Source organism: Phlebotomus papatasi, chromosome 3 (assembly GCF_024763615.1).
Source record: "Phlebotomus papatasi isolate M1 chromosome 3, Ppap_2.1, whole genome shotgun sequence".
NCBI classification, from domain to species: Eukaryota; Metazoa; Arthropoda; class Insecta; order Diptera; family Psychodidae; genus Phlebotomus; species Phlebotomus papatasi.
The window spans coordinates 85,154,917-85,178,281 of record NC_077224.1 but is presented as its reverse complement, the minus strand read 5'-3'; the positions used below and the strand labels follow the sequence as shown (position 1 = coordinate 85,178,281).

At 33.9% G+C, this 23,365-nt stretch overlaps 2 protein-coding genes across 8 annotated transcripts in view; both read right to left on the bottom strand.

Annotated features, from left to right (window-relative positions):
* The window catches only part of LOC129806141 (Na(+)/H(+) exchanger beta-like), a 185,523-nt gene that overhangs the window by 37,030 nt on the left and 125,128 nt on the right, over positions 1–23,365 (bottom strand). The window lies entirely within an intron of this gene.
* The window catches only part of LOC129806137 (sodium/hydrogen exchanger 3), a 92,498-nt gene that overhangs the window by 17,498 nt on the left and 51,635 nt on the right, over positions 1–23,365 (bottom strand). For 4 of the 7 annotated variants that reach the window (XM_055854508.1, XM_055854509.1, XM_055854512.1 and 1 more), the window contains 4 exons: positions 21,639–21,761; positions 15,791–15,847; positions 13,729–13,890; positions 9,627–9,921 (listed from right to left, as the gene is read on the bottom strand). In XM_055854508.1, coding sequence (XP_055710483.1) covers positions 9,627–9,921; positions 13,729–13,890; positions 15,791–15,847; positions 21,639–21,761 — 637 coding nt within the window. The remainder of the gene's footprint in view (positions 1–9,626; positions 9,922–13,728; positions 13,891–15,790; positions 15,848–21,638; positions 21,762–23,365) is intronic. The other 3 variants (XM_055854510.1, XM_055854511.1, XM_055854514.1) reach the window with 1 other exon arrangement.

Genomic DNA, 23,365 nt, shown 5'->3' with positions numbered 1-23,365 from the left:
TATGGAGAAGAAGACCAACCGTCAAGTAATTTCGAAACTGAGCAACTGAGCAACAATTTTGTAAATTTTGCGAGACCTTTAATTTGCGCTTCCATTCGTCAAAATCGATCAAATATAACCGAAGATACGGCGGTTTGACTTTCGTGAACTTTAGCCCCTCATATCTCCTCTATATTCAAGTACCATGCCGTTTGCTTTGCAACAAAGAAAGAAAAGAATTCGCTCCTAACTCATTTCAAGAAACTGAAGTGGCAAAAAGTAGACCAAAACTTGACTAAATGTCTAAACAAAAGAATAACCAAGAATAATTAAAGAAGACACGATAGGTGTTGAAAGCTCTGGTAAATTGTGTGTTTCACTTTTGGAAACTTCATATCTCAGGTTGTAGCTTCTTAAGCTCAAAAAACACAATGCTTCACAGACACTAGACTTTATTTGGGCACAATATTAGCCGAACTCCCCGATTCAGTCACTTGCGGTGCTATTTATGACTTAACATTATTGATAAATATCGCTGACTGAATCGGGACGTTGCAGTAAATACAAATATTTTAATTCTACATTTAAATTAGGGTATATCCGCGTTCCGCAACACTCCTCCTCCCTTAAGTGAATGGCAGGATACCTAGGCTTTATTGTTTGAGGAGAAAGTGGCGGATTACAATATACGTTATTTGGTTAAATTAAGACTAATAACAATACAATGATAATACAATAATAATATAAAATAATGTAATATATTATTTCAATCTATAAAATTACTATAACTTAAAATTGATAAAGTTTTATTGGTTTTATCGTTGTCTAATTTATTTTAGTATTACTTTAGTGTCTTTTGTTTTGTTTTGTATAAATTTTTTGAATTTGTATTTATCCTTATAATTATTATTAGCATTATGCTTCCCTCCCCTCTTAAAATATGGCGCAGAGATAGGCATGTATCCGAATGTAAATATATTTAGGCAATTATTATTGATTGTCTGGCATTTGAAAATGTAGGCTCTTCCTCTGTTTCAGAGTCTGGGTAGGTCACAGTGGGGATGGGATTTGTTATTGTAGGTGTAATAATTTGTTTTCGAGATATAGGAGGTAGGGGTGCTGGATACTGAGGTTGTTGGGTAATGTATTGAATGACAGGTCGCCCTTTATTTCCCGATTTTCGTTCCGCCTGTCTATTTCTGAAGTTCTTTATTCTAATATAGATGTATAACCCGAGAGTTGCTACGACTATTAGTGATATATAGCCTGGAATATGAGGTACTATATTCTCAATAATTTCGGAATTTTGGGAACTCTGGAGGTTTTGTAAATTTTGGGTCTCTTGTAGTAAGTCATTTATATGTTTTGTATGCGTGTTTGAATCAATTGTTAGGGGTGTTAATGCAGGTACCGTTTCTAATGTCATGTTCAAAGACCTTACTTCTCCGAACCTTGTGACTGTTTTGGTTTGAGTCAGTGAATTTAACATGATTTCGGACAAGACATGAATGCCATTATCGTTTATACGACAATTTTTACTAAGTTGTATTATACCGTGTGTAGGGAGGGCCAAATTTATGATTTTAGGGGTATTCAAACAGCTTATTTGAACTTTTCTTTCGTGAGTTAGTATGAAGAGAAATGCGTCATTTTTCAAATGTAACCAGATATTTAGATTAGCTTTACTGGGAACTAGCGTACAACTTTCTGCGTTATTACGAATAATTGAAAATTCGCAGGAAGATACTGAAGATGTTCGCAAAACTTTCACAGGGCAAATGGGAATCTCTCTAACTCGCCTACATTCATTAAACTCATGTGTGCTCAATAAGGCATAGAAATCTTGTCTTCTGTCTACTGCAATGTATGGGTGTTGTATATTTATCATCACATAAGAATTTTGATTGATCTTCGGCAAAGCAGTGATAAAATACATTTTGAAAGATGGTTTTCTACACAGAGGAATTTGGATAAAGGCGGTGATTCTATCTAAAGATCCTATAATAATTACTTTCGCGATATCATACATTTCGGATGTTGTTAATGGAGGAAAATCAGTTCCATCTGGGAGTGTGGGGCTAAGATTTTTGATCTCTTCTTCAAGATCATCAGGGTGCAAAAGAAGAGGATGACATTTTCCTACTGTAGCAGAATGTGTAATAACTAACAGTTGATCGAGATCATGTTGAATTTTAGTAATCTCTAGAATTATTATATCCTCCAAATGACGCAGTAATGCCATATGGTTTTCTTTTCCTTCCAAAATGTTTATTCGATTTATTATTTCGTTAATTCTAGTCTTACTATTATCTAGGTCATATTGGGTCTCGTTAATTTGTGAAAGTGTTGCGTTTATTAGAGAAGTATGTAGATGCATTAAGTCTTGTAAACGATGATTTTGACCTTGGATAATCTTCAGCTTTTGGTCTATTTCTTGGACATCTTCCTCAGTGGCGGTGCCAAAAAGAAATTTTGAGGCATATCCGATGATGTTGAACCATGCCCTTTTTTGGCGTCTCCTTTTTGGTTTGGGATTCAGGAGATGGTCCACCACGTTGAAAGTGTTTTGGCATGCTTGAAAATTAGACTTCATTCGCGAAACAATTTCTAAACATCGGGTTCCTTCCAATGTGCTGTTGATTATCATTCGTTTACAGGTCGTGCTTACGCTTTCAATGTGTTTCTTCAAGATTACTATATTTTCGATGAAATTGGGTAGCTCGATGGAAGCAGCTATTGTCCAATGTGCACCTGTTAGACAGACATCTCCTAGGTCTTCGATATAGGCATTTTCACTTTCATTTAAGGGTAGTATCTCGTATGGCATATTGATGGCAGCAGAGGTAGTGGTTATACACAATCCCCACAGTAGGATGATAATGATCGCAGTTTTAGCTGGAAATTGGAAGTATTTTCAAAATTCGCTCTTTTCTTACTATTCATTGAAAAGTTTTAGTAGATTATTGTGGTAGGTCTTTTCTTTTGACCCTATCTTTATTGTGGTATTGAGAGGGGAATCAATTCTCGTGACAGTATAGGGTCCTTTCCGTTTTTCCATGAGCTTCGATGATTCTCCAATCTTAGGCAAGGATTTATTTATTAAGAGAACCTTGTCTCCCACTTTAAATGTAGTAGGATTTAAATTTTTGTCATAATAATTTTTGGTCTTTTCTTTTCGGGTTTTTAAAATTTCCATTGCAAGATGTTGTGTGGTTGCTAATTTCCGCCTAAGATCAGTCGCGTAATCGTCTAATGTATATATGGGATCATTATAATGTTGGGCAAGGGAAGTTATGTCAAGTTTTTCTCCAAATATTAGTTCATGGGGTGTGTAATTATGAGAATGGTGTACTGAGGAATTGTATGAGGCAATGGCTTTTGGGATCCATTCATCCCAATCGTGTTTACCATTTTGTGTGAATATTCTAAGGAATTCTCCCAGAGTGCGGTGGGCTCTTTCAATACCACCTGATGTCTGCGGATGGAATGGGGATGCTTGAATTTTCGTAATTTTTAAAATTTTGCATACTTGTTTAAAAAGGTCTGCTATGAAGCACCCACCTTGATCTGTGCATATTTGAATAGGTGATCCGAAAATACAGACAAATTTATCAACAAACGCTTCAGCAACGGTAGGAGCACTCTGATTAGGAATGGGAACTGCGACTAAGTACTTGGTCAATTCGTCATATATCGTTAAAATATAACGATTCCCTTTTTCAGTTTCTGCAAGAGGCCCTACAATATCCATTGCGACTTTAAAGAAAGGATACGGCGGTGTGGTCGTGAGCATCATGGGCATTTTAGTGTTCCTCATGATCTTATTCTTCTGGCAACTTTCGCAACGACCAATATATCTTCCGATTAGACGTCGCATATTTTTAAAGGAAAATTTCTCTTTGATTCTTTTCTGTGTTGAGGTCACACCTTTATGACCAGAAAGCGGGTTCTCATGGTAATGTTTAATCACTTTTATAATATCTTCGGGGTCTTGGAGACGTTCTATCTTATTTCGATAAAACTTTATGGTGATATCGGATTCTCGAAAAATTACGTTCAGCATTCGTTTAACTATTGAGCTCTCTAAGTGTGATGGAGTGACATTACTTCGATCTATTTTTAATTCCCTTATTCCTTTCTCAATAGCAAATAATTTTAGTTGGGAAAATGTATTAAAAAGAGACAGATAGTCAATTTTGCGATACTCTGGAGCTTTCATGATTATGGGATCGGTACTATTAGAGCCATTGGAACTATTTATTCGGTGAGTTATGATATCGTAGAGTTTCAAGTTCTCTTTGACTTCTTTAATTATCGCTTTTTCAACATGAGGTAAATCTTGAGGACCTACATCTTCAGGAATAATTAAAAAGTTGGAACCACTTTTCTTCGCAAAAAAATATTCATCCTCAACTTCAATAATAATTGGTTCTACATCACGTTCTCTTAATTTTAAGAATGTATCGTAATCTTGCAAGATTTGGTTGTCAACATTATGCGGTTTATCTCCAGGCATGTCTGAGACGGAACTGTCACCGATTTCACCTTTCTGTTGGTTATCTATAGATATATCGGATATATCTTCCAAAGTATTTTCTACAGTATCTTGTTTATTTCTACGAGCTTGTGCTCGTGTTATAGCACCAAGAATAATTTCCGAGTCATGATATTCGTTAACTTCATTATCTGTAAGGCTACAGACTACGGTTTGAATAGTTTCTGAATTCTTTTCTATTTGTTGTGGAATACGCGAGAGGGCGTCTGCATTTGAGTTTTGTATCCCGGGCTTATGGACTATTTTGAAATTGAATTCCTCCAGCTTAAGTCTCCAACGCAATATTCGACTTGTTGGATCCTTGATGCTATAGAGCCATTGTAATGGTTTATGATCAGTTATTATTGTAAATTCTCTCCCGAGAAGATATGTCCGGTAATATTTGCAAAAATAATAAACAGCAAGAGCCTCTTTCTCTATGGTAGAGTAGTTTTTCTCTGCTTTATTAAGGACTCTGCTTCCGTATGAGATAACTTGATCATTTTGCGAGAGTACAGCTCCGATAGCAAACTCACTCGCATCAGTTGTAAGCGTGAAAGGCAAGTCGAAGTTGGGGAATGTTAAAATAGGTTGGGTAATGAGTTTTGTCTTCAGTAAGGTAAAACTGTCCTGACAGTCCTTTGTCCATTTGAATGGAACATTCTTCTTAGTTAGATTGGACAAACAATTTGAGATTTTGGAAAAATTCGGGATGAATCTCCTGTAATAGGACGCAAGGCCTAAGAAGGATTTGACCTCCTTTACATTCAACGGGGTTGGGTATTCAGTTATGGCTGAGATTTTGGAAGGGTCTGGCAAGAGACCATTACTTGAAATTCTATATCCTAGGTAAGCAATTTCGGTCTTTAAAAATTCACATTTATCTGGGTGCAGTTGAAGATTGTATTCGCCTAGTCTTTGGAATACTCTGTCCAATTTTTCCAAATGTGATTCAAGGTTATCAGAATGAACGATAATATCGTCCAGATACGCCATGCAATCATTTTCCAGTAGATCGCTGAGCACGTTTCTTATCATTCGCGAGAAAGCCGCGGGAGCCGAACAGAGACCTTGGGGAAGTCTTTCAAACTCGAAGTGTGTTCCAAGTGCATTGAATGCAGTTTTGTGTTTTGATTCTTCACAAATTCTCATCTGAAAGTAACCTGATGCTAGGTCCAATGTTGTAAAAATTTTTGAATTACCTAACTGGTCAAAGATATCATCTATGTTACCAATAGGGTGTTGGTCTTTAATGGTAATGCTATTGAGCTTCCTGAAATCTATCACAATTCTCCACCGTTTATTCCCTGAAGCATCGGGCTTTTTGGGTACTACGAGGAGGGGAGAATTATAGGGGCTAAAGCTTGGACGGATTATACCGCTCTGCAACATTTCTTCTATTTGTTTCTTTACTTCTTCTCTTTGGTGGAAAGGGATGCGGTAAGGTTTCACATTAACAATCCCACCTTCTTGAGTGGTGTCAATTCTATATTCATTGGTCAGAGAATAGCTCAGTTTATCACCTGGCAGGTGGAACAAATTCTTGTATTTTTGACAAAGTCTTTGCAATTTTTGGGAGGATTCAGGAGTTAAATATTGATTTATTCTCAATCTTTGCATGATTTCGTTAATTCTACGATCGTCTTCAGTGCATTTGGTCTTATAAACATGATCCAGTGAATGGACTTCATAGGCAGATATCTCATGAAATTCTAGTGAGAAACTAGTTAATTGAACATGATAGTCATTGTTATTAATAAGGCAAATTTTGGCTTTCCTCTCGCTAGGAGTTATTATGCATTCCGGCATAATTACATTTGAAATTAGTTTATTGGCTTTGCAATAATAAGTATCGTCACTTGGGGTTTCTATTTCAAAATATGTTTCTGCTTTCGGTGTAAGGTCAATGGTACGGTTGTAAAACAACGCGACAGAAATATTATTCGTATCAGCATTCTTTTCAACGGCACATTCAGCAAGGTCGCTGCATTCATATTTTGGTATTTGATCGCTTTTCTTGCCATGCACTAAATTTGCAACGTTCGCAATTCCTTGTTTACAACTTCTTGGGCAAAGTTGCTCTGTTTCCATTTCAATTTTTTGTGGTGGAATCGCGAATGGCACCATTAAATTCATATTATTAAGCAAAATTTTCCGATCTTGGACAAATATTACAGCATCAAGTGCGCATAATAGGTCGCGACCTAATATTCCATCGAATGGAAATTTATTGTTTGGAAAAACGTTTAATTTGGCAGTAAAGTCTGTTTTGTCGGGAACAAATCTTATCAGGGTGGCAACAGTTCCGAGAGTCTGTACCATCCCCTCATCAGAAATACCTCGGATACGAATACTATTCTTAGTATGAATTGTCGTATATCCGTGAAGGCAATTCTGTTTTATAAACGAGTATGGTGATCCGGTGTCAACAAGGAAATGTAACATGTACGGAGATACGGATGCCACTAATTGAATAATGTGTGGGTCATATTCTGAAATTACGGTATAGCTCGTAATGGAGGTAGCAGATACAGGGTTTTGATTCTGGTCGGCAGCTGTTACATCTGATCTGCCGACCCCGCCCAGTTTTCCGAAAAATTTTCTTCCTCACACGGCTCATTTTGTTCTTGAGAATTGAACATAGCCGTGGAGTTGAAGTCTCCCCCTGGGGGATTAAAAATAGTGGTTTCATTAGGATTGAAATTTCGCCGATTATCTTGGCGATTTCGCTGAAAAGATCGATTGGCGTTCGAAAAAGTCGTGTTATTTAAGGTGTTATTGCTACGTTGATTGTTACTACCAGTTTGATTTTGCAATGAATTTCCTTGACGAGAAAAGTTTGAAGTGTTTTGGGTCATTGATTGATTTCCCTGTTGTGAATTGGATGTGAATGTCCGTGAGCGATTAAAATTTTGTTGCGACGATTGGGAAGGATTTGGTTGGGATGGATTACCCGAAGAATCATTTGTGGATTTTTGAGAATTTTTGGTGATGTGATCTTCGGAGTAGGATGTGCGAGTTTTCAGGCGGTTTTCAGCGAACACAACAGCTGCATTTAGATTATCGAAAGATCTTGATAATACTAAAATTCTTGTTTCATTATGGCGTATAGAGTTCGCGAATGTCTCTATAGCCATATGTGTGTTCGATTTCTTCAGAGACAAAGGGAGAGCCCCTTCAAGATGAGCCGAATATGCCGCATTTAACGTTTGCAAAGCATCTTCGACTCTTGCACCGAATTCTTTTATTGTCTCTTTAGGGTTTAGCGTTAATTTTTGTAAGGAAATAATTGCGTCTTCTAGAGGGATTTCCGGATTAATAATAGAGGTAAGGGCGGTTTTAAATTCTGTGTAAGTAGTAAAAGATTGGCCTCTAATATTAGAATAAATTTCGGGACTCAATTTTACAGTTAATAAGCGGATATATTCTTTATCTCTGCGCCCATTTTCTGCACTAAAGTAGTCCTCATAAATTCCGTCACAAAGGGACAAAAATTGGGATGCTACACTAAGCTCACCTGTGCATTTTGGCAGGCTCTTGTACACTTCTTGAAACGGGATTAGCGGTGTTGTTGCCATATTTCTCTGTGTTGATGCAGGCGGCAGAGATGCTGGGTTTGATGGACGTTGAAGTCTTGATGTCGGTGTTTCTACGGTGGTCTGGGATGCCGATGACGATGATTCCTGAGACGATGGTGTTTCTACGGTGTTGCTCTGGGACTCCGGTGACGGTGATGGCTGAGATGTCGGTGTGGATGGCTCGTCCAACTGGTCAAAGTTGAAAGTGATATCCCGAGGATTACGATGCTGTTGATGTTGGATTCTGTATGATTGCCAATCGTCCAGTGCTTCGATTTGATGTAATATTGGTGTAACTCCCAAGTTCAATGGAGGCAAATTCAATGGAGTAATCGGAATGGAAATCTGGTTATTTTCTTGCTCAAAATCAGATTGCCCTTGTTCAGCAATCGGTTGATTTTCTCTTGGATGTGGAGTTGGCGGTGGCGTTCGTCTTAGAAGAGTGCTTCTTTTAAAGGCTTGAACTTTTGTGGATGGCCCAGCTGTTTCAGTGTCTTGTGATACTGGGATCGTCAGTTTTGGCTTTGTAGGTTTGTTCTTTGGCGCAGGTTGGGTGATCTTGATGATTTTATTCCTCAAGTTAATGCTGGTCCGATTGTTTGCGCTCATCTACAACACTTTTCACTCAGTTCATTTATTTAATTCACTTTACACTTCTGACACCAATGTAGCTTCTTAAGCTCAAAAAACACAATGCTTCACAGACACTAGACTTTATTTGGGCACAATATTAGCCGAACTCCCCGATTCAGTCACTTGCGGTGCTATTTATGACTTAACATTATTGATAAATATCGCTGACTGAATCGGGACGTTGCAGTAAATACAAATATTTTAATTCTACATTTAAATTAGGGTATATCCGCGTTCCGCAACAAGGTTCTATTTTAACTACAGCGAGCCCACGTCACTTTTTGTCAACTTTATAGCCTAGACTACAACACTCTAAAAACTGATCAAAACTACAACAATCGATACCATTTTGTTCAAAGCGATACCTTTTCCTTTTTCGAAAAATTAACGAGTAAGCCGTTGTCGAAGTCTCGAGACTTCGATAACGGCTTAATCGTTAATTTTTAATACGTTTATAAGGCCATAAAAATATGCATTTTGTGTGTATATGTTAATGACCTTGAAAAAAGCTTTCAAGATTATTTGAAGGTCAATTATTACAGTCACTATTTACTGGTTATTTCTCAAACGATTTTTATATAAACTGTGTTGTTCCTCTTAAGAAATCCAAATTTTAAAGCCAACAAAAATACTTTCCTGTTGATATCAAAAGGGATAAATAATATGTCAAGAATGCTAATAGTATTACCTTACTATAAAACACAATATAGAAACGGAAAAAAATCTCAATAGACAATATATAGTAAAATATGGGTAAATTTTCATATTTTTCTCAAAGAAAATATATCAGCAAGAGGATCAAAAACATCCTCTTCATGCGATAGTAGTCATCAAGGCATTGTAACTGATAGAAGCTGACAAGGAATCATCAGTAAAAGAAGGGGCAGAAGAGAGACACTTACCCACTAATTTCCAACATTGAGCCTCGACGTGTATTTCTGCGATGACTGGCAGTGATGGGGAAGGGTCCTGTACTGGGCCTGAGATCATCTGTGATGGCACAAATTGACGCTGATCTCTTATCTGCTCCCCTTCCTGTCGGCGTCGAAATCTGTGCAGATCCCACGCTGCTGTCCAACTGAATGGACGAGTCACTGCCGGTGATGGGATTTGCAGCTGGGGCTGAACCCGATCCCGAAGATTCTCGCCGGAAGAGACCTATCACAGACTTTGCCTGTTTAGGTTTTGTTAGCCCACCTACAAAGGACGGGTTTGTGCGTGCGCGCCAAATAAACATACAGAGAGAGATAGATGCAGTTAAAGTGCAAGCTAAATGATGCTATTACAAAAAAAACGTCCAAAATAAAATGAACTATTACTTCTTTTTTTTTAGTGCATCAACATAAAAAAAATAATAATAATTTGTTACGTAGAAAAATGCAACTCGGTAATCCAAAATCTTCCCCCTTCAAGGGAAGATTGTGCATTTTTCCAAATTAAAATTCAAAAAAAAAATCAATGAAAATAATAAAAAAAAAACTAAATAGCAATTAAGATGATGACATGAAATTCTAGTAGCATTCATTCGCTAATGAAAGTCTAAAATGTTCCTCTGAGGCAGTAAAGGCAAAAGGAGAACTTCAATATCATAGGGATCCAATTATAATAACAAATTCAGAGTAAAAATACATTTTAAGAAAATTGTTTTCAATATTTCAAGCAATAAAATGTAATAGATTTTTCTTGCAATGCATAATCCTTTTTGAAATTTTTTTTTCCAATTTTTGTGATAAACATCAAAGGAGATTCACATTGTAGGGAAAATTATCATAAAAATTTCAATATTATTTAAAATGTGGTAGATATTATTTAAAACAGCAATATACGACAAAATTACAGTAAGAGTGATTTTACAATTGACAGATAATGTTGCTTTTGACAGAAACTGTCAAGCATTAGCGACCTGGCTTTGACAGCTGTCATACTTAATTTGACGAATCTGTTTAACTTGAGGATTTTATTTTACAACGGTTTAAAACACGCAAGTGCAAGTTGATTTAACTGATATTAGGCAGTTCTACTTTCGAAAGACCTAACCCGAAACTTTGACAGAGCTTTGAGCTTAATTTTGACAGATCTATTCAAGTCTTCTCCAGACTTTAAATAATGGTTTAAATTTCTCAGCTGCAAAATAATTTAACTCATATTCGATGGTAATCAGTCGTTTTTCATAGACTTAACCCTTTAAGGACGATTGGGTCACCGGTGACCCAAAAATGAAATTTTTCCCACGGTCATCTAAAGTTGTGTTTTGCTCTAAAAAGTCAGAAAAAAGTGATTTTTTTGACCCTTCATTTTTGGCCCTCTCGTCCTTAAAGGGTTAACCCGAAACTTTGACAGATGTCAGCAGATATCTCATTCCGCGAAGATCACGAAGATCTCATTCCCCCTTATGGCCTCTACACATTGGGAGACATTTTTGTCAAAAATTGCTTTTTCGAAGGAAATTCCCTGCAGCGTTGTAGAGGGAAACGTCAAATTTCTGTCAAAAACGCAATTTTTGACGAAAATTGCTCCCAATGTGTAGATGCCTTTACAGATATCTATTGCTTTGTGACAGATGTTCAAAACTTTTCGCTGTTGTTTGAAATAAAAAGCAGGTGTCAATCTTTTGACGGATTTGTTTCTTCAACAGCTTTTAATTTAGAACTTAGAGCTGCTCTCACATAAATGAGATTTGACAGTAATACCCCATTTTTGATACAATTTATTAGCGACCTTGAGAGATATTTAGCTGCTAAGATCACATCCACCTTAGGACAATTACTGCTTTATGTCAGATGTTAAAAACACTGTTAGCTCTTGTTTGCAAGAAGTCTTCTTTTAACAGGTGTCAAACTTAATTTGACAGATTTATTCAGTTCCTAGCCAGATTTTAACCCTCTACCGGTTAAGAGCCACTGCAGGGTAGCATTACAAAAATCAAATTTACAGCGACAATAAAGGTTTTATTTATTCAGAGTTGCTATAGTACCCTCGGTAATACTCTTGCTAACATCCATTCAAGGTTTGAACTCATTTTGACTCCTCGTTTAATTGCTATCCAAAGTTTTGTGTGACAGGTCAAAGAAAAAGTAGATTTTTTTTGCGGAAAAAATCTCATTTCCAAAATAAACAAAAATACCGGTTTAAAGTAATCTGACTACTAAAATAAATTTACTTTTTACTGAAAGATATGTCGTTCTAATATGTGTATTTTATTTAAAACATTTGAAAAAAGTAAAAATGTGAATTTTAGAAGCAAAAAGAGTTTCAAAATTTTTTATATTTCTGCATTTTTCGCCTAAACTAAAGAGAAAATGAAGAACGGATGGTATTTTTGAGTTTATTGAACCGTAATTAGTCTAGAAAAAATTATCACACTACATTTTTTTGCATATTTAAAAATTGGACGTTACAGGGTTAAATAGCACAGGTCTAAAGCTCTCAGATGCAAAATGATATAACTGACATTTGACAGTAATCAATCATTTTTATTAGTTTGACGAGAAATTTTGACAAATATCAACTGAGAAGAAGATCACATTTCCCTTTACAATCCACAGCTTTTTAAGAGATGTAAAAAATACTGTTATTTGCTTTTTGTCAAAGTTTGCTTTTGACAGGTATCAAAGTTAATTTGAGAGCTCTATTCAGTTCCTCACTTCACAGTATCAGTTACTAAGAAGATCTCATGCGACTTTACAAGTATCTACTGCTTTTTGATAAATGTTAAAAACATTTTTAGCTGTTGCTTGAAAAAGTTCGCATTTGACAGGTATCAATCTTAATTTGACAGCTCTATTCAATTCTTGACAGTATCAGTTGTTAAGAAGTTTGCATCCGCCTTTAAAGGACATTTAATAATTTTTGACAGGTGTTAAAAATACTGTTAGATCTAGATCTGATTTTAAAAAGTCTATATTTGACAGGTGTCAAATTTAATTTGGCAGTTCTATAAACTTCTTTGTCGGATTTTAAATAACAACATTTTTACACACTCAACTGCGAATTGACGCAACTGATATTTAACAGAAACCGACCATTTCTCAATGGACTTTACTAGATAGGGTCGGAGGAACGTCTGTTCGACAGGGAACCCCTATTGACACTTTTGTCAAAATGTTGAAAATTATTTAATATATCTAGTAAAATATCAGTAATATAATGTTTTTTCTGTAATATACCTTTTACTATAAACAGAAATGTTCAAATTTCATATCCCAAATGGTACGGAGTAGGGTGTCAATAGGTGCTGACACGAGTTCTTAAAGTGTCAATAGACGTTCCCTTCACCCTAATTTGACAAAAACAACCTGGTAAGAATGCAATATTCTTCTTTATAGGTTATCTTGTGAGACCAGTCAGAGTGGCACCGATCGGTACGGAGATCGGTGGTGTTCCTCAAAAGTTCACGTCCTTTTTCAAAATTGTTTTCCGCTACTGCCACAAACGGTTTAAAAATCTAAATTACAATTTGACTTAATTGACATTTGACAGTAATCGATACTTTTTGATTTACCAGAAACTTTGACAGAAATCAGCTGATTCTAAGAAGGTCGCATCTCAGATCATTATTTACTTATTTATTTGATAAATTACCAGCCCAAAAGAGATTTTATTTATTTTCTATGCGTGTTGAAAAATACCAGCAATTTTTTATTAGAAAATCGTATCTCGAGAACTCAATGTTCGCAAGATGCTGTTTACACTTGCAATTTTCTCACTCCTGTTATGGAAAATCTTGTTGAAAAATTTAAAAGATGAAAATGAAAGTAAATTCTTCATGTAAGCATTTTGTAAATACATTTTCGCGCACTTTTCGTATTAAAAGTGCATACTATTTTTTAATAAAATCCCGTGCCAGGACAAAATCAATTAGAAAATTCCAAAGAGTTGCAATTTTGCAGAAAATCGCTGTCCTTACATAAAATCACTCTTACTCAAACATCAACTATGATACATGGGGTACAGTTGAAGGGGTTAATTTATTAAAGATATTATGATGATAAGAATGATATTTACCTAAGAAAGTCGCACTTGGTGAATTATAAGCTAAGTACTCTTTATTAGATGCCCAAGCGGGAAATTCATTTTGCTTCAAAGCACCATTTTCACCTTCTTCCTCACCACGTTTCCATGGTAAAACTGTCTCAGTAGCTGTTGGTGTTGTTACTCTTTCATCTCCTACATGAATTTCAACATAAGGCAGAAATTGTTCATTAGTAAGGAATTTTCAATTTAAAAGACATTATGGAATTTCTTTGCCATATTTTTAGAGGATCAAAGAAATAAATACGAGTATTTTTAAGATGAATTTTTCTCACACACACACCACCTGAATAAGCTTTTCGTTGTAAATAGTAATAAAAAAAAAAACACAATAAAAATCGAGTAGGATGCAACTCTTTCAGTTACATCGTATTTAGTTAATAAGTTAGTATTTCTCCTCCAAATAACACAAAAATTCTGAAGAAATTCAAAATGATTCTCAATGCTTTTCAATTAAAACAATGAAGAACGAATGCTGCAATTAAATTGAAACAAAAAGGACTTATAAAACAAACACATTTAAAAGGAGGAAAAATTTAAATCACTTTCACTGGGGTAAAATTTTTGCTAAAATCACTTTGCATAAAAAGAAGTCTTGTATTCAGAAGTAAACTTTCGAAATTTAAACATTGTTCGAAGAATTGTCGAATATTCCCAATTGAAATTCGAAAAAAATTGAATGATTGATTTCGAAATTGGGTTTTAAACGTCAAAAAGACATTGGAACTTTTTGGTAATTCTGCAAGGTGGCGCATGTAATTTCCTGTCACATCATAATTCCCTCGTAATTACAAAGCCACTCGTTTAATCAATCTTCCCAAAACTTGAGCTAAAACTAAGTATAAAATTCGAAATTGAGTTCAAATTTTTCAAATGTCAGTAGGGGAAAATACACTCCCTTCGAACGTTCATGCCTTCGAATAATATGAATTTTCCTTTATTTTTCCTAAGAAACTTACACATTTCTATTAAATATTAGTTAGCTTATTACCAATTATTGATAATTATGTGAGAAGTATCTGTAAGTCTCTTGGGAAATATAAAATAAATTTTCATTATTCGAAAGCATGAACGTTCGCAGGGAGAGTACTTTCCCCTAATATTATGCGCAGTTATTTACCTTTCAGCCGAGACATTCGTATTTTATCTGCCTAAAGGTGTCTCAGCTAAAAGTCCAATAATTTACATCTGTTTGCAGAAAATGTCGCCGCTGTTTATTGAAACTGAATTTCGAATTACCCGATTCAGCACGAATCTAAATTCTGAACTCTTCACTGAACTTAACAACAGCTTGATGCGCCATCTACTAACGATTAAAGATTCCTCAGAAAAGCTATTCAAGTCAACATCAGGAGGGGAATTCTGTAATGCTCTGGCAATGCCATATGACAAATTGGGTTTGAATCTCAGGAGATCTTTTTCGAAAATGCGATTCTGTATTCGTGGCATTACCATTTCAGCTCACGTGACATTGTCAGAAGTCACATATTTGAGATTTCTGGCAATTAAAATGACAATGAATGTTATTAAACAAATCAACCAAGACAGACTTTATTTGCATAATATCACTAAGTAAAGGCATTTCATAAAAAATCAGTGAATTGCATTTTCGAACTCATATGATATGTCAAATAAAAGCTCGATTGGCATTGTCAGGTTTCGAACTCACGCGTGATAATGCCACAAAAATTACAGAATTCCCCTACTGGTAGTAACACGATTACAGAATCACTTCATCGAAAAAGCTCTCCTGAAATTCGAACGAAATTTGTCTTATGGCAAAAGCTTTACAGAATTTGCCTACAGAGAACGCTCTTTCGATATCGAAATTTCGACCAGAAAGTACCACCAACGCTCTGGCGGCAGATCCGCAAACTCCAGTTTGTATTTTCGAAAGGTTACTTCTGAATACAATTATCACTCAATAAAAAGGATTTAATGTGAAAACTTTTCAGGTTGTGAGGGGACTTTGGTAGAACATATTGCACATTCACAACTACAAAAAGAAAAACATAAAAAAAATCAAGACTTATACCTTCGGATTCTTTAGACAGTCGCTTATCTTCTTCAACGGGATTTTTATCAATTTCACCTACAGTGAAAAATATAAAAAAAAATAAAATAAAATTATGTGAGATAAAAAACGTGCGGTTCTTTTAAATTTTTTTAATTGCATTTCCTAACCACCACTTCCGCATCCTGAAGCTCCCTATATGAATTGAGTTTCTTTTGTTAATTTTGACACAATTTAATTATTATTAATTTAATACAAAAAAAAACTCCTCAAAGTCTTCAGAGAGCTTCAAGCGTGGTTTTTTCGTTAGAAAATGCCAATGACATTCATATAAAGGGTTTTTGTGGGAAAAAATAAACATTTCAAGAGAGGAATATTGTATTTATATCACAAAAAATATGAACAAACATGTATTTGGCAATATGCTATGGAAATATGTACAAAGAATATGTGAAAATACTTTCCCATCAATCTCGCAGAATGATATTAAATTCATGGAAAATGCAAGAATATTTGAAACATGCAGAAAAATGCGGAAAATACTGAAGATTAAATGAATGTATTTACACAAAAGTAAAAGCTTTAAATTAAATGGAAAACCACGATGAAAAATTTACAAAAGTTTTTTTAATTAAAGAATATATCCATTTACAACAAGCTCCTAATTAATTCTGCACTAAAAAAGCCTCATCTAAATTATCTAAAAGCGTCCAATTGCTGTTTATTTTCATAAGTTTGCAAAGTCTGCAAGCTTTAATTAGTTTTTGTTTTTTTTTTTAATTCTTTTATGTAAATAACTCAAAATGTAAAACGAACATGACAGTTGTTTTCTTTCGACTGGACAATAAATTTCCAGTAAAAATATACAAGCAATTTTCCAAAACTAAATAATTATATAAAATCCAATTTCAGCTTAATTAATTTTTTTTTCAAAAACAAAAAACAAAACAAAAAAACAAACCAATTGGCTTTTGGCTCAACAAAAACATCATAAAAAAAAATTTCCAATAAAACGAATTAATAATTTTTTTAAGAACTGGGCGTCTTTGAATTAAGAATAAAAACAAATTTCTGGCTAATTTCAACACGTACCGAAATTATGGTACGAATTCTCATGGCGCCAGGGAAGAATAAGTTCAGCTGCCGTTGGAGCAACTTCCTGACTTGCTTCACTCTCATTTAGACTACTTTTGGAAGCGTAATGCTTTACGAAACGAGCCTTGGACGCATCAAATCCCGGTAGATTCGCAATGTTGGCAATTAGAGAATTATAAGACGGCGCTGAGACGTGTAATGGAAAAATTCAGACATAACATATAATGCTAGGATCCTCATCCTTTAACGTCTTACAATGTTACTTAAAGAATTGTAATAGCAAACTTAAAAACAAAAAAAAATCACACAACGTAAAAGAAAATTAACAAAAGACAAATTTTCCAACTTAAAAATTTAGTTTCGTTTCAGCTGAGAAAAGTTCTTCAATTTCGAGTTTGCTTTTAATTTAGGGGAAAAGCTCTATAATCGTTACAGTTGAAAAACTGTTAGCCGAGACACAAATCACAGGCGAAGTTGTATACAGTAGAGCCCTGATATAGGCCATTTTTTTAGGCTTCTTCATTATGGATTACAATTATCACAACTACTCAATAAAGTTTCCCAAAAATATTAAAATAATTATGACAACATTGCATGTCGCGTACTAAAAAACATAACCTAACTTAAAATCAGTGTTTTGAAATCAGCGATTGATAAATTGTGGACTATAGAGCGATGGCCTATAGCGGGGTTCTACTGTAACAATTTACTGTTATGTGCCTCAACTAAGCATAAGATCTTCAGTAATACAATGTATCATTAACTGATTTAAGGTTATGTACTAAAGATTTTTGGAATAAGCTTTACCTTTACACCTATTCCTCTCGTTCAGTAATAACCTTCTCGATTTGAGAGCTATCTCTGGTTGAGGATTTTCCTTTACCGATTCTAAGGTGTATCAGAGAGAATTTACCTAAAAACCCGTTGGAAGTTCGAACGTTTAAACCAACGAGTTACACAAAAAGAAGTGATTAAGTTCATGAAAAGGACATTTATCTTAATAAAATTGCAATTCAAACATTCTGCCATCCTGAACACTGTTGTTGAAATTGTTGACGATTGAAGTGTCAAGAATATCGAAATTCGAAATGGCAGAGTAAACAGCGCTAAAGCGTCGAATACGTTAACTTCCACTTTGGGCTTCAGGTAAACTTTCGAATAGTTTTGGCTTAGCTTTGGAGTGGCTTTGTCTCTTCGAAAGGTTATTACTGAACGGAGCCATTCCCACCCTTCCAAAACCATGTTTTTTTGTTTATTTCGAAAATAGCTCCTAGAATTTTATTCATCTTTGAATATGTTTGGAGGTAGTCAAGGTGAATTTTTCGTCCTCAGACAACTATGTTCGAAAATCATTTCGATACGGAATTTTCGATGGTCAAAGTTAAACCACTTTGGACGGCATATTTTTCAATTAATTTGTTTAAATTTGGATTTTTTTTTAAAGACCTTGCAATTTCCAACCTGGCTGAATATATTTCAAAAATCTCTTTTATTTACTTGAATAGTTTAGCATTTAGGGCATGGGGCAGTTTCACAAATTAATGGCCTTCGAAGATACAAAATTTTGACAAATTAATACATGAAAATCAGTAGGAATTTCAGTTGCCTGAACTATCCAACCCACCCCTGCATAGAATATTTCAAATGTTATTAAAGAAACAATACAAAATTATTTAAAAAAAAAGGATCTCAGTAGCGCAATACGCAAGACCGTTGGCTCTTGGGCGGTTAGATCACTGACTGACTTCATCTGGAGGGGTATTCTGTAACAGTATGACAATGTCATATGATAAGTTTTCATGGTAAATTCGAGAGTAGGATAAATTTAATATCCAACGATCATCAAAGTTCCATTGCAAACAGCACTATGAAGCTTTTATTAATTGATATGAGATGATTTTTTTATTGTTTCTCCCGAATCTACCACTTAGAAAATTATAAATTTGTCATATGACATTGTCATACTGTTACAGAATTTCCCTACTGGTCTTTATCTCTGTTTTCATTTGGTGATGAGAAGTGACCTGTCGGAGCTTCCTGTGATAATTAAAAGTAGTGCATTTTATGTCTTTTCCCTGACGTTTGCTCTCTGAAGAACTATAATGCCCCAAAAGAAGATCTCATTCAGGATTGAAACGTTGGCAAAATAAAGTCAAATTGAAGAATAAAGAATTAGACTGAATTTGTCACTTTGACTTCAGCTAATAATACAAATACAGTTGAAATAGTTCAAATACACCACTAAAGCGTCGATCAATGGAGACCATTTTCTCAACATTTTCACGTTTCAGACGATTCTGTGAGAAATTATGTCACGCTGTTTGTACGTCCGCTTGTCTGTCCGTCTGTCGGTCCAGCCGTTATCACGTTTAGCGCCCAAAACGGTTAGAGACAGATACTTGAAATTTTCGAACACCCTCCTATAAGTCGACCCTAAGACCATTAATATGCCCTTCATTTTCCCCCCAACCCATCCCGGAAAGCTTATCCAGGCGAACATTTCGTCCTTATACGAAAAATCCGTTGAATCCCTCCTAATACCGTTTTTTCAAGGTCAAAGCTTAAAAAGGTTCTAGAGAACGTGTTTCTTAACCGAACATTACTTCTCAAACTCCACAGAGAAACCTGAACTCCTGGAACCTGAAAACTGAACCGGTTCTAATCAGTTGTGAACCAATTCATAATCGATAACTCATTTTTATCCGAAAATGAATTCCATTACTCTTAAGCTATTTTGGAGTATATTTCTAGTGATTTATAATTCGGTTTAAGTCGGATATGAATCGGTAAACGCTAAATGTAGCGAAAGTGTTTTTAAGGTATAAAAAGTGCTTTTAGTTACGAATTCGAGAATTTCGCAAAGTATGGGACATTTTACAACATACTTTTAGATATGTTATACAGATTACTTAGGTGGATATTTCGTCTAGATGCGAATATACGGTTAATTTGTGAATTATTAAAAAAAAATGGTTTTCAAAGTCACTAAAAGAGAGTATTTCTCAACTGTATGGTTGTTTGGGGTGGTTAAAAAAGTATTGAAATTTCTGACTATTATGAATCGGTAATGAATTGATTATAAACCGAAAAGGATTATCGGTCCTCTTTTCGATTTTCGGTTTTCTGAGGGATTTCTAAATCTATTAAAATCGGTAATTAACCGATACTTCATTTTCATTCGAAAATTAATTTTATTACTCCCAAGCCTTTTCGGTGATTTATGATTCGGTTTAAATCGGTTGTGAATCGGTAATCAGTAAATTATGCAAAAGTGCTTTTGAGGTATAAAGTGTCTTTAGTCACGATTTCAAGTATTTCGCAAGCCATGGGATAATTTGTCACCTCTTTTTAGATATGTTTTAGAGGTTACGTAGGCGGTTATATTGTCCATATGCGAAAATACGGTTGAAAGTACTCTAAAAAATGGTTTTTCAAAGTCACTAAAGAGAGTATTTCTCAACTGAATGGTATAACATTTGGGCTCGTTGGAAAGGTCTTGGAATTTCTAATGATTATGAACCTGTTTCAATCATTAATGAACCGGTAATGAATCGGTTATAAACCGATAAGCATTATTGGTTTCCAATATTCCTCATCGATTTTCAATTTTCGGTTTTCTAAGGGATTTCTAAATCGGATCAAATCGGTTGTAAATCGGTAAATACTATATTATCATGAATTCGAGAATTTCGATCAATGATTTGACGATCAATGTGCTTCTGCCCTTGCAATTGAAGAACTTTTCAACAGCTTGAACACGAAAGAAACATTTTGTGCACCTAAATTGCCACAATTTTGAGATAGAGGAAATAGTGAAAATGTTAGAGAGAAAGAGAGGTACAAGTACAAATAGATGGAAAGAGTTTTCCAAAAAGAACACACACACACACACAGCAAAAGTCTTTAAGAAATAAAGCTTTCATGATGTGTTCCAATTTCCTTTTTTTTTCGAAAGTGTGAAATTTTCATTTCACTTTTCAATCATGCTGATTTTTTTTTCGTGTGTGATGAAGATGATTCTTTTTACCATGCCACATTTAATTTGCATTCTGACAATTAAATTATGGGATTTTTTTTTCAGTATATAAAATTATTTGTTCAAAAGAGACGCCTAAAAAAATCATTCAATTTGAACAAATTCAGAGACTCTAAAGTGGGAAAAAATAGAGAAGGGACTAACACAAATCACCAAAAAAAAAACTTAGATAGATGTTTAAATAAGTTCAATTGCGGTTTTTTTTTTGCTTTTCAAATTGAGGAGAAATTTAGTAGAAACAGAAATGAAACATGAACATGATAGTTAATTTTTATCACGACTTTTCTTTAAAAAAAAATGTTTTTTTTGAGTTTTGTCTTTGTACACAATAATATTTACCCAGATTAAAGTTCATTTTATTAAGTGGCAAACCAAAGATTAAAGCGCTTTTTACGGTGTTTGTGTGATCAAAAGAAAAGAAAAAAAGAAATCAAAGACAAAAATTAATTTCGAATTATTTGATTTTTCGAACAAAAAAATTGATTTTTCTCAATTCAAACTAAAATTTCAATTTTCCCTCCAAAAACAAAAACTGAAAGCTTTTTCTCTAATTTAATTTTTTAGTATTTCTTCCCTTATTATCGTTTTTACATTCACACATTTATAAAAACAGCAAAATATCCACATTATCTTCCCAATTGAGTATTCAAGAATGAATTTTCCTAAAAATTTTGCACGAATATCACAAAATATTTTTTTTTTTTAGGTTATATTTGATAAAATAGTTGGAAAACTTACGTGATGCCTTTGCTGTGAATGTTAATCCATCGTCCCAGTCTTCATTTGCATTTGCAGGAGCAGCAGCTTTTTGCTTAGGATCTTCCTCAACATCCTCATGCAATACCTCATTGATGTAGTCAACTGAAAGTGCAATAAACTCAATTTACTTCCATTCTCTTGAATTCTGTCAAGACAGTGTCTGTTATTCAGAAAAGACATTAATTTATGCCAGAGCATGTCTCATTTGTTGAGCAAGAAATGACTTCTAAGGCAGGGATTATGTAGCATGTAAGAACAACAGCAGACTGTTGCTGAATAGACAAAACTAATTACGATCTTCATTTGAATTTATCATTGAATAGGAAAAGATAATTTGCTGACACTCTAATTAAGGCAAAAAGGTAGGGAATTTACTTCCAATAGATGAATCTATACATAATTCAGAGATATTCACATACAAGAAACTTTATTCTTAATCAGACAAAAAATACGAAAAAAATTAACATTTGAGGTTATGTTCAGAATTTTTCAGCTTTAATTTATCACAAAATTATGAACTTCAAATGCACTAAAATAAATTAATAGGATAATATCTCCCAAATCAAATCAAAAGCTACAATATAATATTAAGAAAAATAGCTTTTTTAAATCTTTTAGGTTATGTTCAGAATGTTTGCTATTTTTGTTCTCTCAACAATATTTCAAAAAAAAATTAAAATAGCTCATAATAGGCTATGAAAGATCTTTCACTTAAGTCAAATCTCAATCAAATTAAATAAGTAATTAAAAAAAAAGATACCATTAAAATTTTTGAGGTTATGTTCTGAATATATTTGCTAATCTTATCATTCTCAATAAACTCTAATTAAATAAATAAAAACTAATAAAATAATAAATAATAAATCAATATTTGAACTAAATAACAATGAAAAACACTATAATTGAGAATTAGAAATGATGTGGTGTTGTTTTTTAAGTTGAACTTGGAAAAAATTCCCACTGACTTCACCGAGTGATAACATCATCTTCACCGAAAAATTGACAAGTGAAACACATAACCTCAAAGTGATCCTTTCACGTGAATCTATCGCAAGCTACAGAATCTCTTTTGCTATCACTTCAGTTAAGCGTTCATCAATTTTGACAGGTGATCACTTCACAGAGTTACAGAATTCCCCCCCAGGAATGATAAAATATGCAGAGTTCACAATGAATTAAATCTTGGTAATATCAAAATTGTTAACAATTTTCGTGATTCTAAAATTAACACTCTGATTGACAGTTATTATTGATAACCAATAATAAACTCAATCATTAAATCAATATTTTAATTATTAATTCAATTATTTATATTTTTAATTCTTATTATCCTTAAATTAATATTTGCATTTTGTCAGGTAATAATCAAAAAATATACTTTTTCTGTTAATAAGCTTTAAAATATATTCAAAAATTTCGAAGGGTAATATCAAAAATCTACGGGAATCGAAAAATCCCTAGACATTTTTTAATAAGTTGGGAAACATTTTTAAAGTAAATAATAAAATAATAAATAAATAATGAATAAAAAATTAAAAAAAAAAATTTGCAGCCCCATAATGTATTAGCTATGTACAGAGACATGAATTAACTAAATAAATAAATAAATGAATATAGTAATCTTTATTTTATATGTATATTTTGAAGTAATTCATAATATCTTTACTAATACTAATCAAATGATAATAATAAATAAATAAATAAAA